The sequence below is a fragment of the Zingiber officinale genome, chromosome 9B, assembly GCF_018446385.1.
Source record: "Zingiber officinale cultivar Zhangliang chromosome 9B, Zo_v1.1, whole genome shotgun sequence".
Lineage (NCBI taxonomy): Eukaryota > Viridiplantae > Streptophyta > Magnoliopsida > Zingiberales > Zingiberaceae > Zingiber > Zingiber officinale.
The window spans coordinates 120432558-120450913 of NC_056003.1; the positions used below are offsets into that span (position 1 = coordinate 120432558).

Below are 18356 nucleotides of genomic sequence, written 5' to 3' on the forward strand. Positions count from 1 at the left end.
TATAAAAAATAGAAAAAAATAAAAAAAATTTAAAAACATAAAAAAATAAAAAAATGTAAACAATTTAAAAAGCGCAAAAAAAAAAAAACGTGAAAAAGAAAAAAAAACATATAGTTTTAATAATAATAATAATAATAAATAATAATAATAATAATAATAATAATATAGAGTTTGTTTTGTAACTAAGGGTAATATAGTAAAATATTAAATTAGTTATTGATTAAATTTTTTAAATAAATAAATTTTTATTACATTATAGTTGAATCAAATAATATTTAGTTATATTTTATTTCTTATAATTTTAGTTATATAATTATTTAGTAATCATATAATTAAAATCATATAGGATAATTTGAACCAAAAACACATACGTTGAAGTTGATTGAGAAATTATCTTAAGATTTAATAAATTAATCCTAATATTTAACCAAGCCCTAATTCCACTTCTTAGGACGTTTGCTCTTATCCCGATCACTCTGCTTCTTTTCTCATCAGCCGCCCCTTTCCTGATCTCATCGCGTCGCCCTACACCCGACGCCACTGCCGCCTCCCGATCGCAGATGCTGACCGCCCTCTCGTGAACCAATCGCCGACCATGGGAGGGCAGGGAGTGTAGCTTGCCGGCGGGCACCTCTTCTTTTTCCCCGATTCCATCTTCTGCCGATCTCACGCATCTGCGTCGCCCGACTTCTTCTCGATCTCACTAGCACATCACCTCCCAATCATTGATGCCGCGATTTCTTCACCGGGGCAGTTCTGCAGTTGGTGCCACAGGCAGTGGTGAGTGTCATGGCTACCACAAGGGTTAGCCTTCCTCCCTTCTCCTTTCATCGCTGGCAGATCTTTCGTTCCCTTTCACTGTCGTAGGGAATCCTTCGCCAGAGTTGCAGTGCGGTCATTGCCGATAGCACCAGTCATAGCGGGCATTGCAGACGACCAGATCTACCCGTTGCACACCTTACACACTTTCGAACCCTCGATACCGGTCACAGTGACCCCTTGCTGCTATACTCGAGGTAAACAATCAACCATAGAAGATGATTGAGTGATTGAACTATTCTTAGGGCTGATTTGGGGTATCTGTTTTGGAGGACAGCGACTTCACTTAGTTCGGCCACAGCTACTGGTGGTGGAGTTATCCGATCGTAAGTCAACAGAGGTGCATTCGGATTGGGTAAGTTTGGTTCGTTCATTTCTCTACTATGGTTAGTATGGAATTGTGAAGACCTTGGATTGAATGTTTGGTTAATTGATTATAGAAATTTATTAAGTTGTATTGGATTAATTAAGGGATTGTAGATTATTAAGTTGTATTGGATTTATTTTTGTTATATGATTAAAATCTCTTCTATTACTCTGAACAATACAAAAAAGATAACATGACAAATATTTCCCTAGATCAATTGCATGAATTCCTTCAGATTGCTATATTGCTCCATTTGTTTAATTTAATTGTTTGTCCTGGGCGTCTAACGATGTCCTGCCTTCATATGCTAATTGAATTATTTTTATTTTTGTTCTCAGGAGATCATTCTGGAAATTAACCCTTATTTGGTCATAATGAGAACAACGAAGAATTATTCTCTGTTCTTAATGTTGAGATCAAGTGTTGGGGAGCTGTTTTATAAGAAAACAGCAAAGCCGGGCCTTCGTTTCTTTGCCAAAGGCCTTATTCTTGGGAATTCTCACTTCCATTCCCTGTCTCCTTCAGATTTTTTCCTATGTAATAGAGCATACAGTGTTCTTGTGAGAGACTTTGTTCTTTGTGGTGGTTCTCAGCATGGCTTACAAGAATCAAAGGCTTTGGATCGATCATTCTACTCGTCAAGTACTTGTAGTGGAGAATTGCCTAAGTGTTGGAACTGTGGTGGCACTGCTCCAACATCTATCCCATTCTTGGCTTGTGAATCGTGTGGAAGTGTGCAACCCAGGAATCTATCTATTGATTTCTTCCAGATTTTTGGTCTGTAAGTTCTGTAGAAATTGTGATTTGTGTTTTAATGATATTATATTGATAGTTTTTAAAGTTTGTGACAGTATATAGCCCATACTTCTTTCACAAATTCAATAGAAGGATGGAACTATGTTCATGCTTTTCTCCTCTCCCCAACTTTCTCTTTTCAGATTTAGTCAATCTTCAATCTTTGCAACTGTGCACTTTGTTGGATGATGTGAGGTCATCATAGCAATCATTTCTTTGATAAAAATATTTTTCTATATCTTCTAATTAAATAGGTTCTTTGAAAACATTGAAATTGCTCATATTTTTGCTGGGTACTAAGTTATTTTAATTAATGTTCTTTTGATTAACTGTCACACTTCTAAATTAGTGTTTTTGAAGAATAGGCTGTTACTTCTGAATGATTCTGAAAAGTTTCTAATATTTTGCACCTTTAATAAGTCTAGATATGACTATCTTCAGGCTGCTAGGATATCAATAGGACACGAGTGTCAATAGTTTTGTGTCTGTGTTGCATAAACTAGTGAATTGATAAAGTTCCTATAATGTAAGCATCCTTGGTAATGAAATTTATGAATAGTCTGAACTGTCTTAGTTTGTGTTATGGCACTAATGCTGGTCTTTATCTGGGACAGTTTCTTTTTGTTATCCCAAGTTGTATTCCTGAAAATTGGTAATGAGTTCGTGATAATGATTTTTTCTTTAAAATATTTGGTTTGTCGTGATTTCAAAAGTTCTTTGGCCTATAAACTAATATAGAAGTGCCCTATAAATTGTTATGAAGCTTGTTAAAACTCATCTTGCACATCAAATTATTTAAATTCTCTAGTTTCCTTCTCTGTGTAGAGAAAGATCACATGACATAAAGGATGATAATCTAGAAGGGAAGTACAAAGATTGGCAGAAAAAGTTGCACCCTGACTTGGTGCATTCAAAATCTGAGGTTGGAGGACATTTTTTTTATTCACTTTACTTTTACATTTAGCTCTAAATCCATATCTTTCATGATTTAGAAGGAAAAGATGTTTGCGGCTGAGCAATCAGCTCTAGTCATTGATGCGTATCAAACTTTAAGGAAGCCATTGCTGAGAGCAATATACCTGGTAAGCTTTGTTGCTTTGTTGTTCATCATGTACGTCTCTCCAATGTTGAACTTGCTGTTGTTGGTTATTTGATGAGCTTTTTATTATAGTTATTTTCATTGATGTGCTGAATACTTATCCTTTTTTTGGTAACTGAAATTAGATGCTCAAATTTTCTATTAATCCTTATTGTATTATTTCAAGCTAAAAGTAGATTGTTCTCTTCCATTGGTTGTAATTGGAAGGCACTTCTAATTACATCAATTTTTTTAGTATACCGATTAAATGGAGGGGGGTTGACCTTGAATATATAGTACTGCACTTTGTTAAGGCTGTGCACTATAATCAGAGTTTATGTGGAGCTGGTATTTTGTTCAATCAGTTTGACTTAAGTTTTGACAAATTGAGCAGTAAAAGCTGATAAACTGTCTTTTTTTGGACATAAAGTTGCTTCACCTTTCATTATTAACCTCATACAGTATGCAAGACAGCTCTTGATATATAAACTCCAAACCCCAATAAATCATCCTAGATGTGATTGATCATGATGAAAGGACTAGTGTGTCTTCATGATTAAATCTTTGTACAAGCTGTGAATCAGTAGAGATGTGCACTCTATCAATTATTTATTTATCTTTCATGTAAAGCTCCTGCAAGATAGGATGTCTGCTGATTGCATACTAATAAACTCCTCGCTGGAACATGATTACAAGATGTACAAGGAGTTATTTTGAGTTTTGACTGTTTGATGTTCTCTTTGTGAAGCTTACAATGACATGTTGAGCATTTGTTTAAGAAACACGAAGTTATTTCAATGGAAGGTCATGGCCCCTTTACTCTTGAAAACCTCTAGACTTCTAACTTGTATAATATCCTTTTGAATGGGTGAAAGCGCAAAGCAAAATTTATGCTAAAGAATTTTTCTTTGTGTTTGGAATGCTAGGATCAAATTAATAATGGAGACCTGTGTCTTGTTACTATATTAAGGTTATTTATATGTTTCATTTTCTTCGTATTCAAGCTGCTTCTAGGATTTCTATTGAGTTCCTGTTTTGTCCTTCATCCTTATTCATCTTGAAAAAAGATCACAAATATCTTATATGCTAATTTGACAGTTGAAACTGGGGGGAAAGCATGTGGATGAAGAGAAAACTATCACAGATCCAGAAATGCTGGCCGAGGTAAATTATCCGAATATCTTGGTTGAGTTTGAATGTCCACAATAGAGATTGCAGAAATATGTAGACGTTGTGGGTAGTTTGATGGCTTGCTCGATTCCAAGTTACTCTTTATTCCTATGGCTTGATTCTTTTTACCTGAAAACAATGTCATTGAATTTAATCATTACTTCTCTGCTACACTAATTGCAGATGTTGGAAATGCGAGAAGCTGTTGATGAAGCACATGATTCACCGACACTGAAGAAGATAAGGGCCGAGGTTCTTGGTTGCTTTCATTTGTTGATTTGTTCTATGCTTCACAACTTATGAACCACATAAACATATACTTGGTTTGTAATCTAGGTCGAAGAAAAATTTGAGACATATTCTCGATCATTCAGCCAAGCTTTCTCGAGTGGAGATTTTGATGATGCCATCTCATCAATTGATAGAATGAGATACTATGACCGTGCTATCGAAGAGATAAGAAAGAAACTTTAAAATTTTCACCATCTTGTCGACTGCTGGTGATAGTGAATGCCAGAATAGTTATCACGGAGCCATTTTCATTTGTGGCTGTGTTGGAAGCTGATGTTCCCGAAAAGCATTGAGAAATGTAGCGATAGGCCTGTTCTCACTTTATTGGTGAATTTAAACCTTCTGTTTTCCTTTTTTTTGTAACTCGAGCAGAGTACCACAATACCACATACAATAGGTTTAAGTGCTTTGTTACAAAAGGAATAATCTTTGTTAACATGAAGTTTACCAAGATCAAAGAGCTATTATACCACTGGATTCTAGTTCCTTCATTACAAACTATGATATGAGAATCCATATTTGTTATCTTTCAAGAATAAGAAATTGCTCCCTATCAAATATGGCAATGGTTTGTTTATTTAAAAAAAAAATCTCATACTGTGTTGGGTGGTACAGTTAAAATGAGTTGTTGTGATAACTAACTACTGTGGTGACAGGTAATGACTTATACAACACTTTATGTTGATATTGAATATCAACTAATAAATTTGAACCTTGGTTCATTAGAGGGTGTTGAGTTAAACTTTTTAAAAATAACTTATAAGTTCATATAGCTTATAAGTTGTTTTAGGAACTTATAAGTTGTTAGGTCTTATTTTAAAAATAAGTTGTTAAAGTGTTTGTGTAAACTTATTACAGTCAACTTAAAGATATTGATGTATTTGGTATTATAAGATCTTTTTATTAATAAAATTATCAAAAAGGGTATAATACTATTAATAGAGGATTTTGAGATTTTTATTAATAGAGGAGTTTGGATGAATTTTTACACCGGGGAGAGAAAATTAAAAAAAGACGTTGGCGGAGAAGATGACACAAGATATTACTTCTAAAAATTTATGGAGGATAAGATGAAGATTTATGAAATTATATAAGGATATTTTAGAGAAGTAAATTATTAAAATAAGATCTTTTTTAAAGTAGGATATTCCGTATTTTTTTTAAAATAGCTTATAAACTTCAAAACAATTTATTTTGACAGTTTATAAGCTGTTTGAAAAAAAAATTATCAAATAAATTTGAAGAACTTATAAGTTCCAAAACAATTTATAAGTTGTTTTAGAGAGCTTATAAGCTCAGCCAAACACCCTCTTAATCTAATCTAGCCTAGCCTGCTCTGTTCCATCTGATATCTTGTGCACTATAAGAATGCAAATTTCTAATGGAGATGGATCGATGTTGGTCAGTAGCTAGTACGAAGCTATCTAAATTCAAGTGTGTTCTTGCCTTGCAACTTGTTGGTGATGTAGTGACCGAGGACGGAGTCATAAGTTGCGCATGTACCGATCGCCACTTGGCCCTCTTGAACTTTCTTTAATCTCTCCAACATTTTTTTATTAAATTGGCTTTTAATTGTTTATTTCTTTCCAAGTAACCGTTCGGCAGCCATAATGGGAGATAAATATTGAATAAAGGTTAAGCTCTGCAAAAGTCTTATAATTTTCAGAAAATATATATCAAAGTCAACTTGTAGAATCATTTACAAGTTATTATAATTATAAATGTCATACAACGGACTATACTTCACCGTTAAGCAGAAGAGTGCGCCAGTATTATGCGGCAAGTTTCGTCTCTTTCGAGTGACACACGAATAATAAAAAAAAGACAAGTGTGTCTTTCCTCGGCGTTGATCCTCCTTCAAGAGACCGAGATCAATACCGTTGCCTCGGAGCTTTGGAGTAGAAAACAGCGGCCGCGACGGAGCAGCTTGGACGGGAATCCGTTCAGTCGTAAATGGATCCAGAGATGACCGACGACCAGGGGGTGAGACGCCTTGCTGTATTCTTCCGGCAATGTTTCGGTTTCAACGTTTAGGGTTCTTGTTTAATTCTACTGCTTTCTTCATTTTGCTATGCCGGTTTATGTGTAGATAGCATCTAGTTTTGGGGGGTTTCTGCCTTCTTTTCCCCCGTAAATGTATGATCGGAAAGGTGAGACCTTGTCGATTTTGCTAGTTATCGGTTTAGTATCAGCTCTTTTTGTTCAGATGAATGAATACGATGTGAAAAACTAGGAGCGGAGTGAGTTTTATCGCTGATGTAAACTTCATCCTCGGTCAGAAATGGGAAGAGAGCTGGCATTCTCTGATACTTCTCTGTCTCTTCCGTGGCAGGTATCAACACAGGTATATGGGAGAGGTTGTTCTTCCACTGGTGCTTTCCTACTGAGACCGGTGACAACCTTCCTTTTAGATGGTTCCTTAAGATTTATACCATTATCTATCCGGCAGTGCATTTATAAGAAAGAATTCCAATAGGAGTCTGCTGAATTATATGTATCTGTTTGTTTCAAATATTTATTTCCTAGCTGCAGCATGTTTGGTACTTTGTGCTGTGTTTATTAGTATTGTCCAGTGTTCACACAAATAGTTTCCATCGTGTTCTGATAAGCCTTCATGTTGTGTTTATCTGCTTCAATGAATTACTGATTATTGTTTCTTTTTGCAGTTTAATCGAAGGAGCAGCTCTAGACGATTTCTTCTTCTAGCCTATCAGAGTTTTGGAGTAGTGTATGGTGACTTGGCTACCTCTCCTATCTATGTATATACAAATTCATTTTTGGGAAGGTTAAACGATCATAGAGATGAGGAGACAGTATTGGGTGTATTTTCATTGATTTTCTGGACATTCACCCTAATTCCGTTAATTAAATATGCTATCATAGTCTTGGGTGCTGATGATAATGGTGAAGGTGAAACTTCAGACCTTTGTCCTTTCTTTTTTTCACCCTTACTGCCTTATTCCTGTTCTAGAGTTCATAATCATGGAATTGCTCACAGGTGGTCCTTTTGCTTTGTACTCCTTGCTCTGCAGACATGCAAAGATTAGTTTACTTCCTAACCAGCAAGCAGTTGATGAGGAGCTTTCAACATACTATAGGACTGGATACATTCCTCAGAATAGTATTTATTCCCCCCTAAAAAGGTTTTTGGAAAATCATAGAAACTTACACACATGTTTACTTGTCAGCGTTCTTTTTGGTGCATGCATGGTGATAGGAGATGGGGTTCTAACACCAGCAATTTCTGGTACACTACCACACTAATACACTTTTTTTTGTCTAAAACAAATTATTCGTTCTCTCTATTCTCACTGTAGACTATTGGATTTCTAATTGCAGTTCTGTCATCAATTTCTGGTTTGCAAGTTAAAGCCGAGGAATTACTTGATGGTATGTTCTGGCTATTTGTGGCATCTTCAATAATCACTGAAAAATGTCAGCTATTTTTTTTCCCTTTTTGATTTTTGTGTTCAAAATTTAAATCTCATTTAACACTGCAAACTACTGTACATTATGTGTTCCATTACAATTCTTAGTACCTACCTACTTGAAGAGAAATAGGAAAAGAAATTAGGCGTGATTGAAAGGTTGGTTACTTTTGCAGATAACTAAGTTTTCTATCTTGCTAATTCTACTTCCCCAACTGCTGGATCTGCCACTTATTGCTTGTCCTCCCTTTGTATATTAGAAGTAAAGTGATACAATTTCATGGTAAAGGATAGCATAGGGCATGGAAAATGCAAATTTTATGATGTGATTAGAAAGTTCCTAGTCAATGATATGTTAGTTTTTAGTAAACTTTGAAGAGAAACAATTGGTGGTATGGAAAACTACAATGGGAAGCATTGGTATTGCAAATTCAAAAGAAAAAGTGGGAGATGAAGGAAAAGTGGTGGGATTCATATCATTTTTTTCCCTTTGAAACTAATTCTCCACTAGTGGTAGATAGTTGAAAAATCATATAAAGGAATACCTTCACTTCTCATTCATGGCGAAAAATTGGAAAGAAAATAATTAACTTAACTTTCATTTTCTATCCTTCAACTAAACAAGAAGAGGAAAAATTAATTATTTTTCCTTCAGTCCAATTTTCAATAATTCTACTTTTTCTATTTTCACTTCTCCATCCTTTCATATAAATATAGTGTGAGAGTAGGGGTTAGTAGCTTCTGAAACTCTAATCAAGTTTAGATTATGTTAAAATTTATTAGCTAACCACTTATCCCAAACACTTAGGTTGTGTTTGGTTGGGGGTTATCCTTAATAACTTTGGTTATCCATCCAAAGTTATCGGAAAACCTCGGAAAAGTGAGATTTTTTTTTATTCCGGAGTTAGCCAAATTTTTTGGCCAAAAATATCCTCCAATATTTACACTTTCGGACAAAAAAACCCCTAATATTTTTATAACAAAAATTTAATTTTAAATTATAAAAACTAAATAAAAAATAAAAACATGATATTTTATTTAAAATATAAAGTTATATTTTTGAAATATATATAGAGGAAAGTTTTAAAAAATACTAAAAAAACGTAAAGTTAAAAAAAATGTAAAGTTCAAAAGGAAAAATAAGGGTAATACAGTAAAATATTAAACTAAGTTATACATTAAAACCTCTAAACAAACAAGTTTTTGTTGTATTATCTAGGTTGAACCAAACAACATTAGATTATGTTTTATTCTCCATAACCTTGATTACCTGGTAATCATATAACCAAGGTTATACATGATGACTTGAACCAAACACACTCTTAAGGTATTAGAAAAAAGCTATACATATGTATTTTCTTAATACTACTTCACTTGTGGATGAGTAAACTTCATTTCATTGATTCACATCTAGGAATTGATGGGATTTTTTTAAACACAGAGTAGGATTTGAATCTAAACCTCTTATTTGACATCATATAGTAATTAAGACAAGTAAAATAATATATTGTCTTTCAAAAAGGACATGCGCATGCTGTTTTCAGCTTGATATAGAAAATTAATTCTATCTAAATAATTTTTTTCCTTCAAAAAAACATAGGCATAAGAATAGGAATGTCTTAAACTAATTAGATTTTGTATTTTATCTAACACTCCCCTTTATTTGTGCCCAATTTATTATATAAATAAGAGAACCTCTCATAAGCAAAACATAAACAAGACAAATAATAATAATAATAAAGGAGAAATTTTTTCTACAACAGAAAAGTTAGAAGTATCTGTTGATGTGACAAAGTTGCGCTACAATAGTCAAATGAACTAGAGGTTATAGTGGATTCGAGTTGATTGAGGTAATCGTTGGTAGACTAAGCAGAAGTGATCCAGAATAGTATGGTAGATCCAACTAATTGATATGAGAACAATAACTGGAGTTGGAGGAGATTGAGGGCTATAAAAGGAGAACCAAGGGAGTGTTTGAAGGATAACGAAATACTAATTGTCCTAATATATTAAACCTTTCTCTTGTATTCCTTGTAGCCTTTCTCTAAGCTCTCATTATAAAACTTGTTGTAAGAGGTTTCTTCTTCTCTGGAATTACCCGCTAAGGAGAAAGATAGTGGATTTTCAGGAGTGACTCACTAACGAGTCTTAGGTCATGGAGTAGGAATGACGAGTTACATGCTTCACTAGTGATTGATATGATTTTAATTCTTAAAATTTTAGCTGCTTAACTTTGTTTGTATGATCTTGCTAAGTCATTAGCAAGAGTATAAGAAGTTTAATTTACAGGTTAATCGCTATTTGCTCCCCTCTAATTATCCGACCATCTAACACAATGATCTTAATAAGCCTTACACCTTCCAAGGCAATAGGCTAAAGAGGCTCAATGCCTCTCTGAGGTAAGATGCAAGGACATGTCCTTCTATCTTTCAATGTAAGAGTCTTGTGATACAATGCCAAGGGTAATTCATACTAATATTTTTTGAGTTTTCAAAAGCACTCTTTCTCTCCCTGTGTATCTGAGTGTCTCTGATGCAATACATAAAATTGTATTGTAGAAAAACTTGCTTTGCACATCTCGAGTAGTAGTCGAAGTCTTCAGCTCATGTGGCTTGATATAGTTGTCATGATAGTACCTCAAGGCACAATCCAAATTAATAGGGAGAAAGGGATCTCCCTGCCTCAAGCCACGCCCTCCTCTAAAAAAATCCATAAAGTCCTCCATTGATGGATATTGAGAAGTTGGTTGTGGTCACACATTCTATGATTGAGGCCACAAATTGGGATGGGAAACCAAATCCAATGAGAGCATCTTGAAGGAAATCCCATTATAAAAATATACTTTGTTATAAAAGTTAAATAAACCTAACATTTTTTATTTTAAAATAACAATTTCTAAACTAAATTCTATTGCATCATCCTCATTATATGTTTTGACAGTAAGGAGCTTGTTTGACAAACATTGAGACACCCCAATTCAGATCAAACCCATCACCCCTACATTATCATTGCAAATCCACTAAACATGCTGAATAGGATGTCGTATAGTGTTCAGTGTTGTTGTAGGTGGATAAAAAGGGTTGGGCTATTGTTGGATGTTATTTTTTTTATATATATATACTAGATATCCAGATCTTACAACCAGACTAATCCTGGGGTAGACGTTCCGGCCTCACATTCCGTCCACCGAGTAAATTGGAAAAACGAGTTGGCCTACAGTCCGGTGGCCTAGCACACTAGGTTTTCAAGCACTGCAAGTGTCCAAAAGTGTGCTACCGGAGAATTGAACCCTCAACGCCGAGTGTATCCGTCATGCCTCTTGCCAACTTGTCGTGTCCTAGGGGGCAATTGTTGGATGTCCTTCTTTCTTATGTGGGTTGTTGAAGGACATTGAAGAGCTTGATTTAAAGGGAGCATATGGTGGACGCAAGCTTCTCCAAAGGTGACATGCAGGATGGATTTGAGAATTGTTTAAGGGAACAAGAAATACAATGTCTTTGTACAGTCATTATTATTACAAGCAGAGGGAAACTTGGTTGTTGGGTGATAAAAAGACAGATGTGCTATTGATGAGAAAATGCATCTACACATTTGTGCGTAGGGCGAGGGAGAAGAAGGACGAAATGCTACTTTCCAATGAGAAATCTTTCAGTGGGAGGCAAGGATTTGACACAGCGACATTTTGCATGTGAGGAAGAAGGGTATAATTTTGTGCTACTTATGGGAAGGGAGGAATCACATTTGTGAGGGAGCGAGGCCTTTATTAACCAATAAATCCTAACTATAGTCCTATCTTAACTGAACTTGTTCAAGCTGGTTCAACACTGGTTGAGGCTTAATACCATCAGTCAAATTTGATTCAAGCTTAGTTTGAGCCCAATGCAAACTCAAGTCAATCTACAATTGTGTAACCCTTAAGAACCTGACCCCCAATTGAAGCCAAATCAGGCCCAATTATCCCTAAGCATACTGGCTTTGACTTAGATCAGTCAATTCAGCCCCAATTATACCCCACTTACAGCTGACTACGCTAATTAAATATTTGAATATAACATCTCAAGTTTTCAAACCACTTCTAATACAGTATCTTTTAATTTACCTCCAATTGTGTTAGGTAATGTTTTCTTTTGTCTCCCTCTATTCATGACACCAATTATTAATAATTAATTCTATTGAAGAAAACATCACCATGTTCTTGTGAATGATAGTCATCATATGTGGCTTTGGAGTGATTACTAGTACTAACACCTACAAAATTTCATGCTTTGATAGTGTCACATTGAAGCTATTGACTTCAAAGTTTAGTTCCTAGAGCTATTATTCTTTTGTTTAAATGTTTTTATTCGTCTTCTAATCGCACAGGTGAGGTGGTATTCATTTCTTGCATTGTGCTGGTTAGCCTTTTTGCCTTGCAGCACAAGGGAACCCAGAGGGTAGCCTTCTTATTTGCACCTATCGTCTTCCTTTGGCTCACATCCATAGCTGTTATTGGCTTATATAATACCTTTTATTGGAACACTAGAATATTATATGCTCTTTCTCCACATTATATCGTCAAGTTTTTCCAGAGCACTGGGATAGATGGTTGGATTTCCCTTGGAGGAATAGTTCTTTCAGTTACAGGTTCATCTCAGACGAATATATATTTTTTGCTTTGCTGAATTGTGTTCTCCATGTATTTTTGTATTGGATGATATATGTCTTTTGTATATTGTTGTGCAGGTACTGAAGCTATGTTCGCAGATCTTGGTCACTTCAATACTGCATCTGTTAGGGTAAGTTGCCTGAGTAATCAAAAATAATGATCTGCTGGAATCCTTGTGTTGAGAGTAAGTATCTAGATTACGTTGGAAATGAGAAACTGATGTCTGATATTTACTACTCATAGGAAGCTAGGTTTCCATGTAAATTTAGCTCTTTCTTTTGTTTCTCTTTGAGATGTGCCTTAGAGCAGATTCATCTATGGTTATCATTACAAATGGATTATGAAAAAGAACTTAAAAAGGCAAACTTTGGTAAAGTTCAGTCCAACCTTTGATGTTAAAGTAGTAAGAATTTTTTTTTTCCTTTTATGAGGTCAAACAATCTTTTATCTTCTCTATTGTCATTGTAAATTGAAAATCAACAAGAATCATTTATGGTTTCTTTGGATTAAAAAAAAGATTTGTTTTTGTTGGAAATTGAAAATTATATTAACCCTAAACTTGTACTATACATGGGATTCTAATCCCTTTTTATATACTGAAAATACAAATTTTTCTTCATAAAATAATTGACCTTTTAAAACTCATCTAGAAACCTTAATCAGACTTTTATTAAACAAAATCATGTTTTGCCACTCTCCTCCTCAAGTTGGTAAATAAGTGTTTATCATTCCTAACTTGGATACAATACTTTGAAAAATTATATGCAAGTTGTGCATGTCTTCCTCATGATATGTTGTACTGGATTGTGGGTTATCACAATACAGTCTCATTGGACCATCCCATTTAATCTTCAGGCCTTCTAAGATGATCATTTAACCAAGTAGTCCACAAGCACCTCGAGTCATTACTCGGAATTCTGCTTCTACACTACATTGTGCCACTATATCTTGTTTGTTGCTCCTCCATTACCGGCAAGAAAGGTGCAACATCTATTGGCTGACCTTCTGTCAACCACTGACCCACATAATCACTATCTGTATATGCCTCTGGCACTACCGTAATACTAAATAAGCTACTTTCAAATGAGCTTCTTCTGGATATACATGAATTGACTAATCACACTTATCGCATATGCTATGTGTGGTTGTATATGATACATTCCCTTATTTAATGTGGCATATTCCTCTGTCATTCCAAGTTTATCTACCAGAGTACTTGTTAGCTAGCATAATGTCTTGCTTATTTCTTTAAGAAGATCCATAATATATTTTTGTTGAGAGATAAAAATGCCTTAGAGTGCGTTGCCTCGATCCCAAGAAAGCATTTAAACCTTCCTAATACTTTGATTCCAAACTCTTTTTTCCAAACATTGACCCAGAGGTTTTCTTTCCTTATCATCGTTTCCAATCATTATTATAACATCAATACACACTAAGAATGTTGCGACTTCCCTTGAAGAAAAGTGTTTAATAAACAATGTGATCCCCTTGGCTTTATCTGTACCTTGTGACAATTATAACCCAGATAAATTTGTCAAACCATCCCGATTACTTAAGTTCAAATAAAGCTTTCTTCAATTTACATATAGTATGAGCATCTAAATTATTTCTATATTCTAGTGGTAGCTCTATATAAACTTCTTCCTTAGTTCTCCATAGTGTTGTCAAACGGGTCAACCCGTGGCGGGGTGGGGTGGGCTGACCTGCCAAAAAGTCGTCATATGGCAGGACCCGCCAGCCTGCCATCCTGACGGGTTGGGAAATCCCCAACCCAACCTAAGGCAGGTTGCGAGTTAGGCAGGCCAACCCAGAGTTTGCCAAAATAAATAAATAATATATAGAAACGGTTAAAATTTTTAAGTTTGGATTATAGATTAGCGGGTCAAATCCACAGGCCCATTGAGTTTTCCATTTTTGTTTTAACTTTATAAGAACTTTTTTTTTCCTCAACCCGTAGCCAACCCGAGCTCACCACGCGCCGACCCGCGCGGGTCGGGGTTAGTCGGGTTGGCCCGCCGAGACCCGCTTTAAAATGGGTTGATAAAATCTCAACCCAACCTGTTTAAATTATTTAGCAAGGCGGGTCAAGCCGACAGTCCAATCCAAATTGATGGCTCTAGTTCTCTTTGCACAAATACATTCTTCATGTGAAATTGTTGTGACTCTTGACTATAATTAGTTGTCAATAATAGTAGAATTCTAACAATATTCAATTTTGCAACTAAAGCAAAAATCTCTAGATAATCAATCCCAAGGTTTTAAGTATAGCCCTTAGCTACCGGCCTTGTTTTATACCTCTCTATTGATTGATTCACTCTATATTTCACTGTATAGACCTATTTACACCCTACAGGTAGATTTCTTTCTGTAAACTTTACTAATCTCTACATTTTATTTCTCTAATGTCTCCATTTCTTCATGGCTCGTTTCCATTTCTTATTGGATAATGCCTCAGATAAAGTGGTAGGGATGACAATAGCGTTCAGTTTAATCAAGGCTTTATGTGATAGTAAAAACTGTTGAAAAGATTAGAAGTTTGTAAGAGGATATAAAGATCGTTTTGCACATTCTCTAGTTCCTTCTCTAACAGCAATGAAAAGATTTAGATCCTCATCACCTACATGAAATTCAGTTTCATCTTACAGTGAAGAATTACAAATTGTTACCTCATGCTCAAGATCTGAGTTGAATTCTTTGAATTGCATTAGTTCAAGGATAGTCATCTTCTTCCTTGAGTCTAAAACTTTAATACCATGTTGAAAATTGTATTAGCTCCAAAATTATATAACACATGGGATTCTAACCCTTTTTATAGATTGTTAAGACGATTTATTCTTTATAAAATAGTATTTTTCTAATAAAAACCCTGAAAATTCTAACAGACTTTTCTAAACAAACTTATCCAAAAAAACCACTTTTATTTAAAACTTAAATCATGTTTTCAGACTAGTTTTTTTTTCCTTACAAATACTGACTTGACAAACAACCTGGAGTCTTGCTATAAATTTTCTGCCTATTCATGTATTTGAATTTTACTCTCCCATTTGTTTTTAGAATACTACATGTTTATTTCACATGAATTGAATAACTGCTGCATTCTTCCAAAATTTTGATGTAATTGGACGAATAAATTAAATCACTATCAACAAAAGATTTTTGATCTTTTCTTGTATCACTGGTCTAAGAGATTATTGTGGAGAAAATCTTCTTTGACCACATCCTAAATTATTTATGCTAGTTGCATTTGTTGGTGTCTATCCATGTCCAGTTGTAACTCCATCTATGCAGACTTTTGATACATTGAATATAAGTTCTTGTTTACAAATGTTTGAATATTTGTGAAACATTTTCTATCTGGAATTTGTGGAAATATTTGTGCAGGTTGCCTTTCTCTTTGTCATATATCCATGTTTAATGTTGCAATACATGGGGCAGGCAGCTTTTCTTTCTAAAAATATTTCTGATGTAACTTACAGCTTTTTTGAATCTATACCAGGTAAGTTTATGTAGTGATTGTTACTCTTCAATTTGCCTAAACATGAATATTTACAATCACATTTTTAATTCTTTTTCTTGCAGAACTAGTTTATTGGCCTGTTTTTGTTCTCTCCACTCTCGCTGCTATAGTTGCTAGTCAATCGGTTATCACTGCCACTTTCTCCATTGTGAAACAGTGCCATTCATTGGGGTGCTTTCCTCGTGTCAAAATTGTACACACGTCAAAGTGGATCCGTGGCCAAGTATACATACCTGAAATCAATTGGATCCTTATGGTTCTTTGTCTCGCTGTGACACTCGGCCTTCGCGATACAACTGCTATAGGAAATGCTTATGGTGAGGTTGTCTAGTTCCTTTGCTCAGTGTGATTTATTACAAACATGCCATTTGGCCAAGTGCATCTCTGTAGACATGTATCTCGTTTCATTTACGATTTCAATATGAAGTTACTAGTTTCATAAATTGTAGCAAATTCTATTCATGCTATATATAATTGCGAAACAATAACTCTTAATGCCATTTCAGGTGTAGCAATTGTCACTGTCATGTTTGTGACCACATTGTTGATGACTTTGGTGATTATTTTTGTGTGGCGAAAGAGAGTGATATTTGCACTATTCTTTCTTGCTTTCTTTGGGCTTATTGAGGCTGCCTATCTATCCTCTTCGCTCGTCAAGATTCGGCAGGGAGGATGGGTGTCTTTTGTTCTCTCCTCTGTCTTTATGGTAGTTATGTATGTGTGGCACTACGGCACTTGCAAGAAATATCTCTTCGACCTACAGAACAAGGTGCCGATGAAATGGATTCTCACACTCGGTCCTAGCCTTGGTATTGTCCGTGTACCGGGAATTGGACTCATTTACACCCAGCTGGTTACAGATGTACCTCCCATCTTCTCCCATTTCGTGACCAACCTTCCTGCTTTCCATCAGGTTCTTGTATTTGTTTCTATCAAATCAGTACCCATTCCATATGTTCCACCGGGCGAACGCCACCTCATTGGACGCATCGGCCCCAGAATGTACAAAATGTACAGGTGCATCATAAGATATGGTTACAAAGATGTGCAGGATGATGGAGATAACTTTGAGAATCAACTGATATCGAGCATTGCCAAGTTCATTCAGATGGAAGCTCTGGAGTCATCCTCTGAGAGACTGGTTTCATCTCCAGAAGGAAGAATGGTCGTTGTACCAGCTACAAACACTTGTGGTATTGATTTGGTTATCGGAGATTCTAGCGAGAGTTCATGTTGCTCTACCTTCGTCACAAACGGAGAATCAACAATGCTGCAATCTATAGAGCCACTATATGAGGAGCAGGAATCCACCCAGTCAAGCAATCAGCGATCAGTCCAATTTGAGTTGTCTGGACAAGAAAATATCAATTCTGAGGTCAATCGTCGGCAAGTCCAATTTGAGCTGCATGGACTAGAAAATACCAACTCTGAGGTCAAGGAAGAATTGGAGGCACTGTTGGGAGCTAAGCAAGCAGGGGTTGCCTACATAGTTGGTCATTCTTATGTGAAGGCCATGAAGTCGTCATCGTTCTTGAAAAAGATAGTCATTGATTATGCCTACTCTTTCCTCCGTAAAAATTGCAGGGCTCCCACTGCGGCATTGAATATCCCTCACACAAGCCTCATTGAAGTGGGGATGATCTACTATGTTTAGGATGTTCTCCGTATAAAAGTTTAGTAAAATCCTTACTTTTGGGGAACAAATTAATGGAAAAGTTCTCTCAATGAAATCTTAGTTGCTGAGACTAATATATTGTGTGGATAGTTTTTTGTGTTGCTAATGTAATTGTAAAAAGTTACTACCTCTTGTGGTTTTGAGTTGTAGAAACTTCTTCGATGTAGGATAAGACTGTATACAATAGATCCAATATGATTCAATTTTTCTTAGGAATCATGCATCGATGGAAGCTTCGAGCTCATAGCACTGAGCTGCCCTTTAATGTAGTTGTAAAAACTTCCCTTATAGCTTTTGATGTACTTCTTCATGGTAATTATGCCTCACTTCTAATTTTATCTTTGGTGTTTTGTTAGCAATTGTATATTTAAGATATGGATTTTTATTTCAAATAATAATTTTTGATTCATAGGTTGTTGTCCATCATCTTTGATACTCATTTTTAAAGGGCTTCCTTGTATGGTTGACTATGATAGACTGAGCGATTTAAGGTAGATTGTTGGTTCGGTCTTTGTCGTCGTCGTTGTTGGCTTCGACCATCTTGTCACGGTCATCTTGCAATGCTCTCCAT

The 18356-nt window shown here is 35.4% G+C and overlaps 2 protein-coding genes across 5 annotated transcripts; both read left to right on the forward strand.

The window, feature by feature from the left end:
• Positions 1-626: 626 nt before the first annotated feature.
• LOC122023806 (iron-sulfur cluster co-chaperone protein HscB homolog) lies at positions 627-4992 on the forward strand. Its single transcript, XM_042582169.1, has 9 exons — positions 627-780; positions 868-1016; positions 1092-1174; positions 1525-1967; positions 2807-2903; positions 2974-3063; positions 4158-4223; positions 4413-4481; positions 4566-4992. The coding sequence occupies exons 4-9, from the start codon at positions 1561-1563 to the stop codon at positions 4701-4703; spliced, it is 867 nt and encodes a 288-aa protein (XP_042438103.1). The 5' UTR covers positions 627-780; positions 868-1016; positions 1092-1174; positions 1525-1560; the 3' UTR covers positions 4704-4992.
• Positions 4993-6254: 1262 nt separating this feature from the next.
• LOC122023525 (potassium transporter 7-like) lies at positions 6255-18004 on the forward strand. Of its 4 annotated transcripts, XM_042581659.1 has the most exons (12): positions 6255-6503; positions 6610-6670; positions 6754-6864; positions 7187-7430; positions 7519-7767; positions 7860-7910; positions 12311-12381; positions 12517-12571; positions 12671-12723; positions 15975-16089; positions 16173-16427; positions 16617-18004. In XM_042581659.1, exons 3-12 carry the CDS (start codon positions 6802-6804, stop codon positions 17762-17764), a joined length of 2304 nt encoding a protein of 767 aa, XP_042437593.1. In that variant the 5' UTR covers positions 6255-6503; positions 6610-6670; positions 6754-6801; the 3' UTR covers positions 17765-18004. The 4 variants fall into 4 exon arrangements, with proteins under 4 accessions (XP_042437593.1, XP_042437590.1, XP_042437591.1 ...); XM_042581656.1 differs by having other exon boundaries at positions 12311-12571; XM_042581657.1 differs by lacking the exon at positions 6610-6670 and having other exon boundaries at positions 6256-6503; positions 6853-6864; positions 12311-12571.
• The last annotated feature ends 352 nt before the right edge of the window (positions 18005-18356 follow it).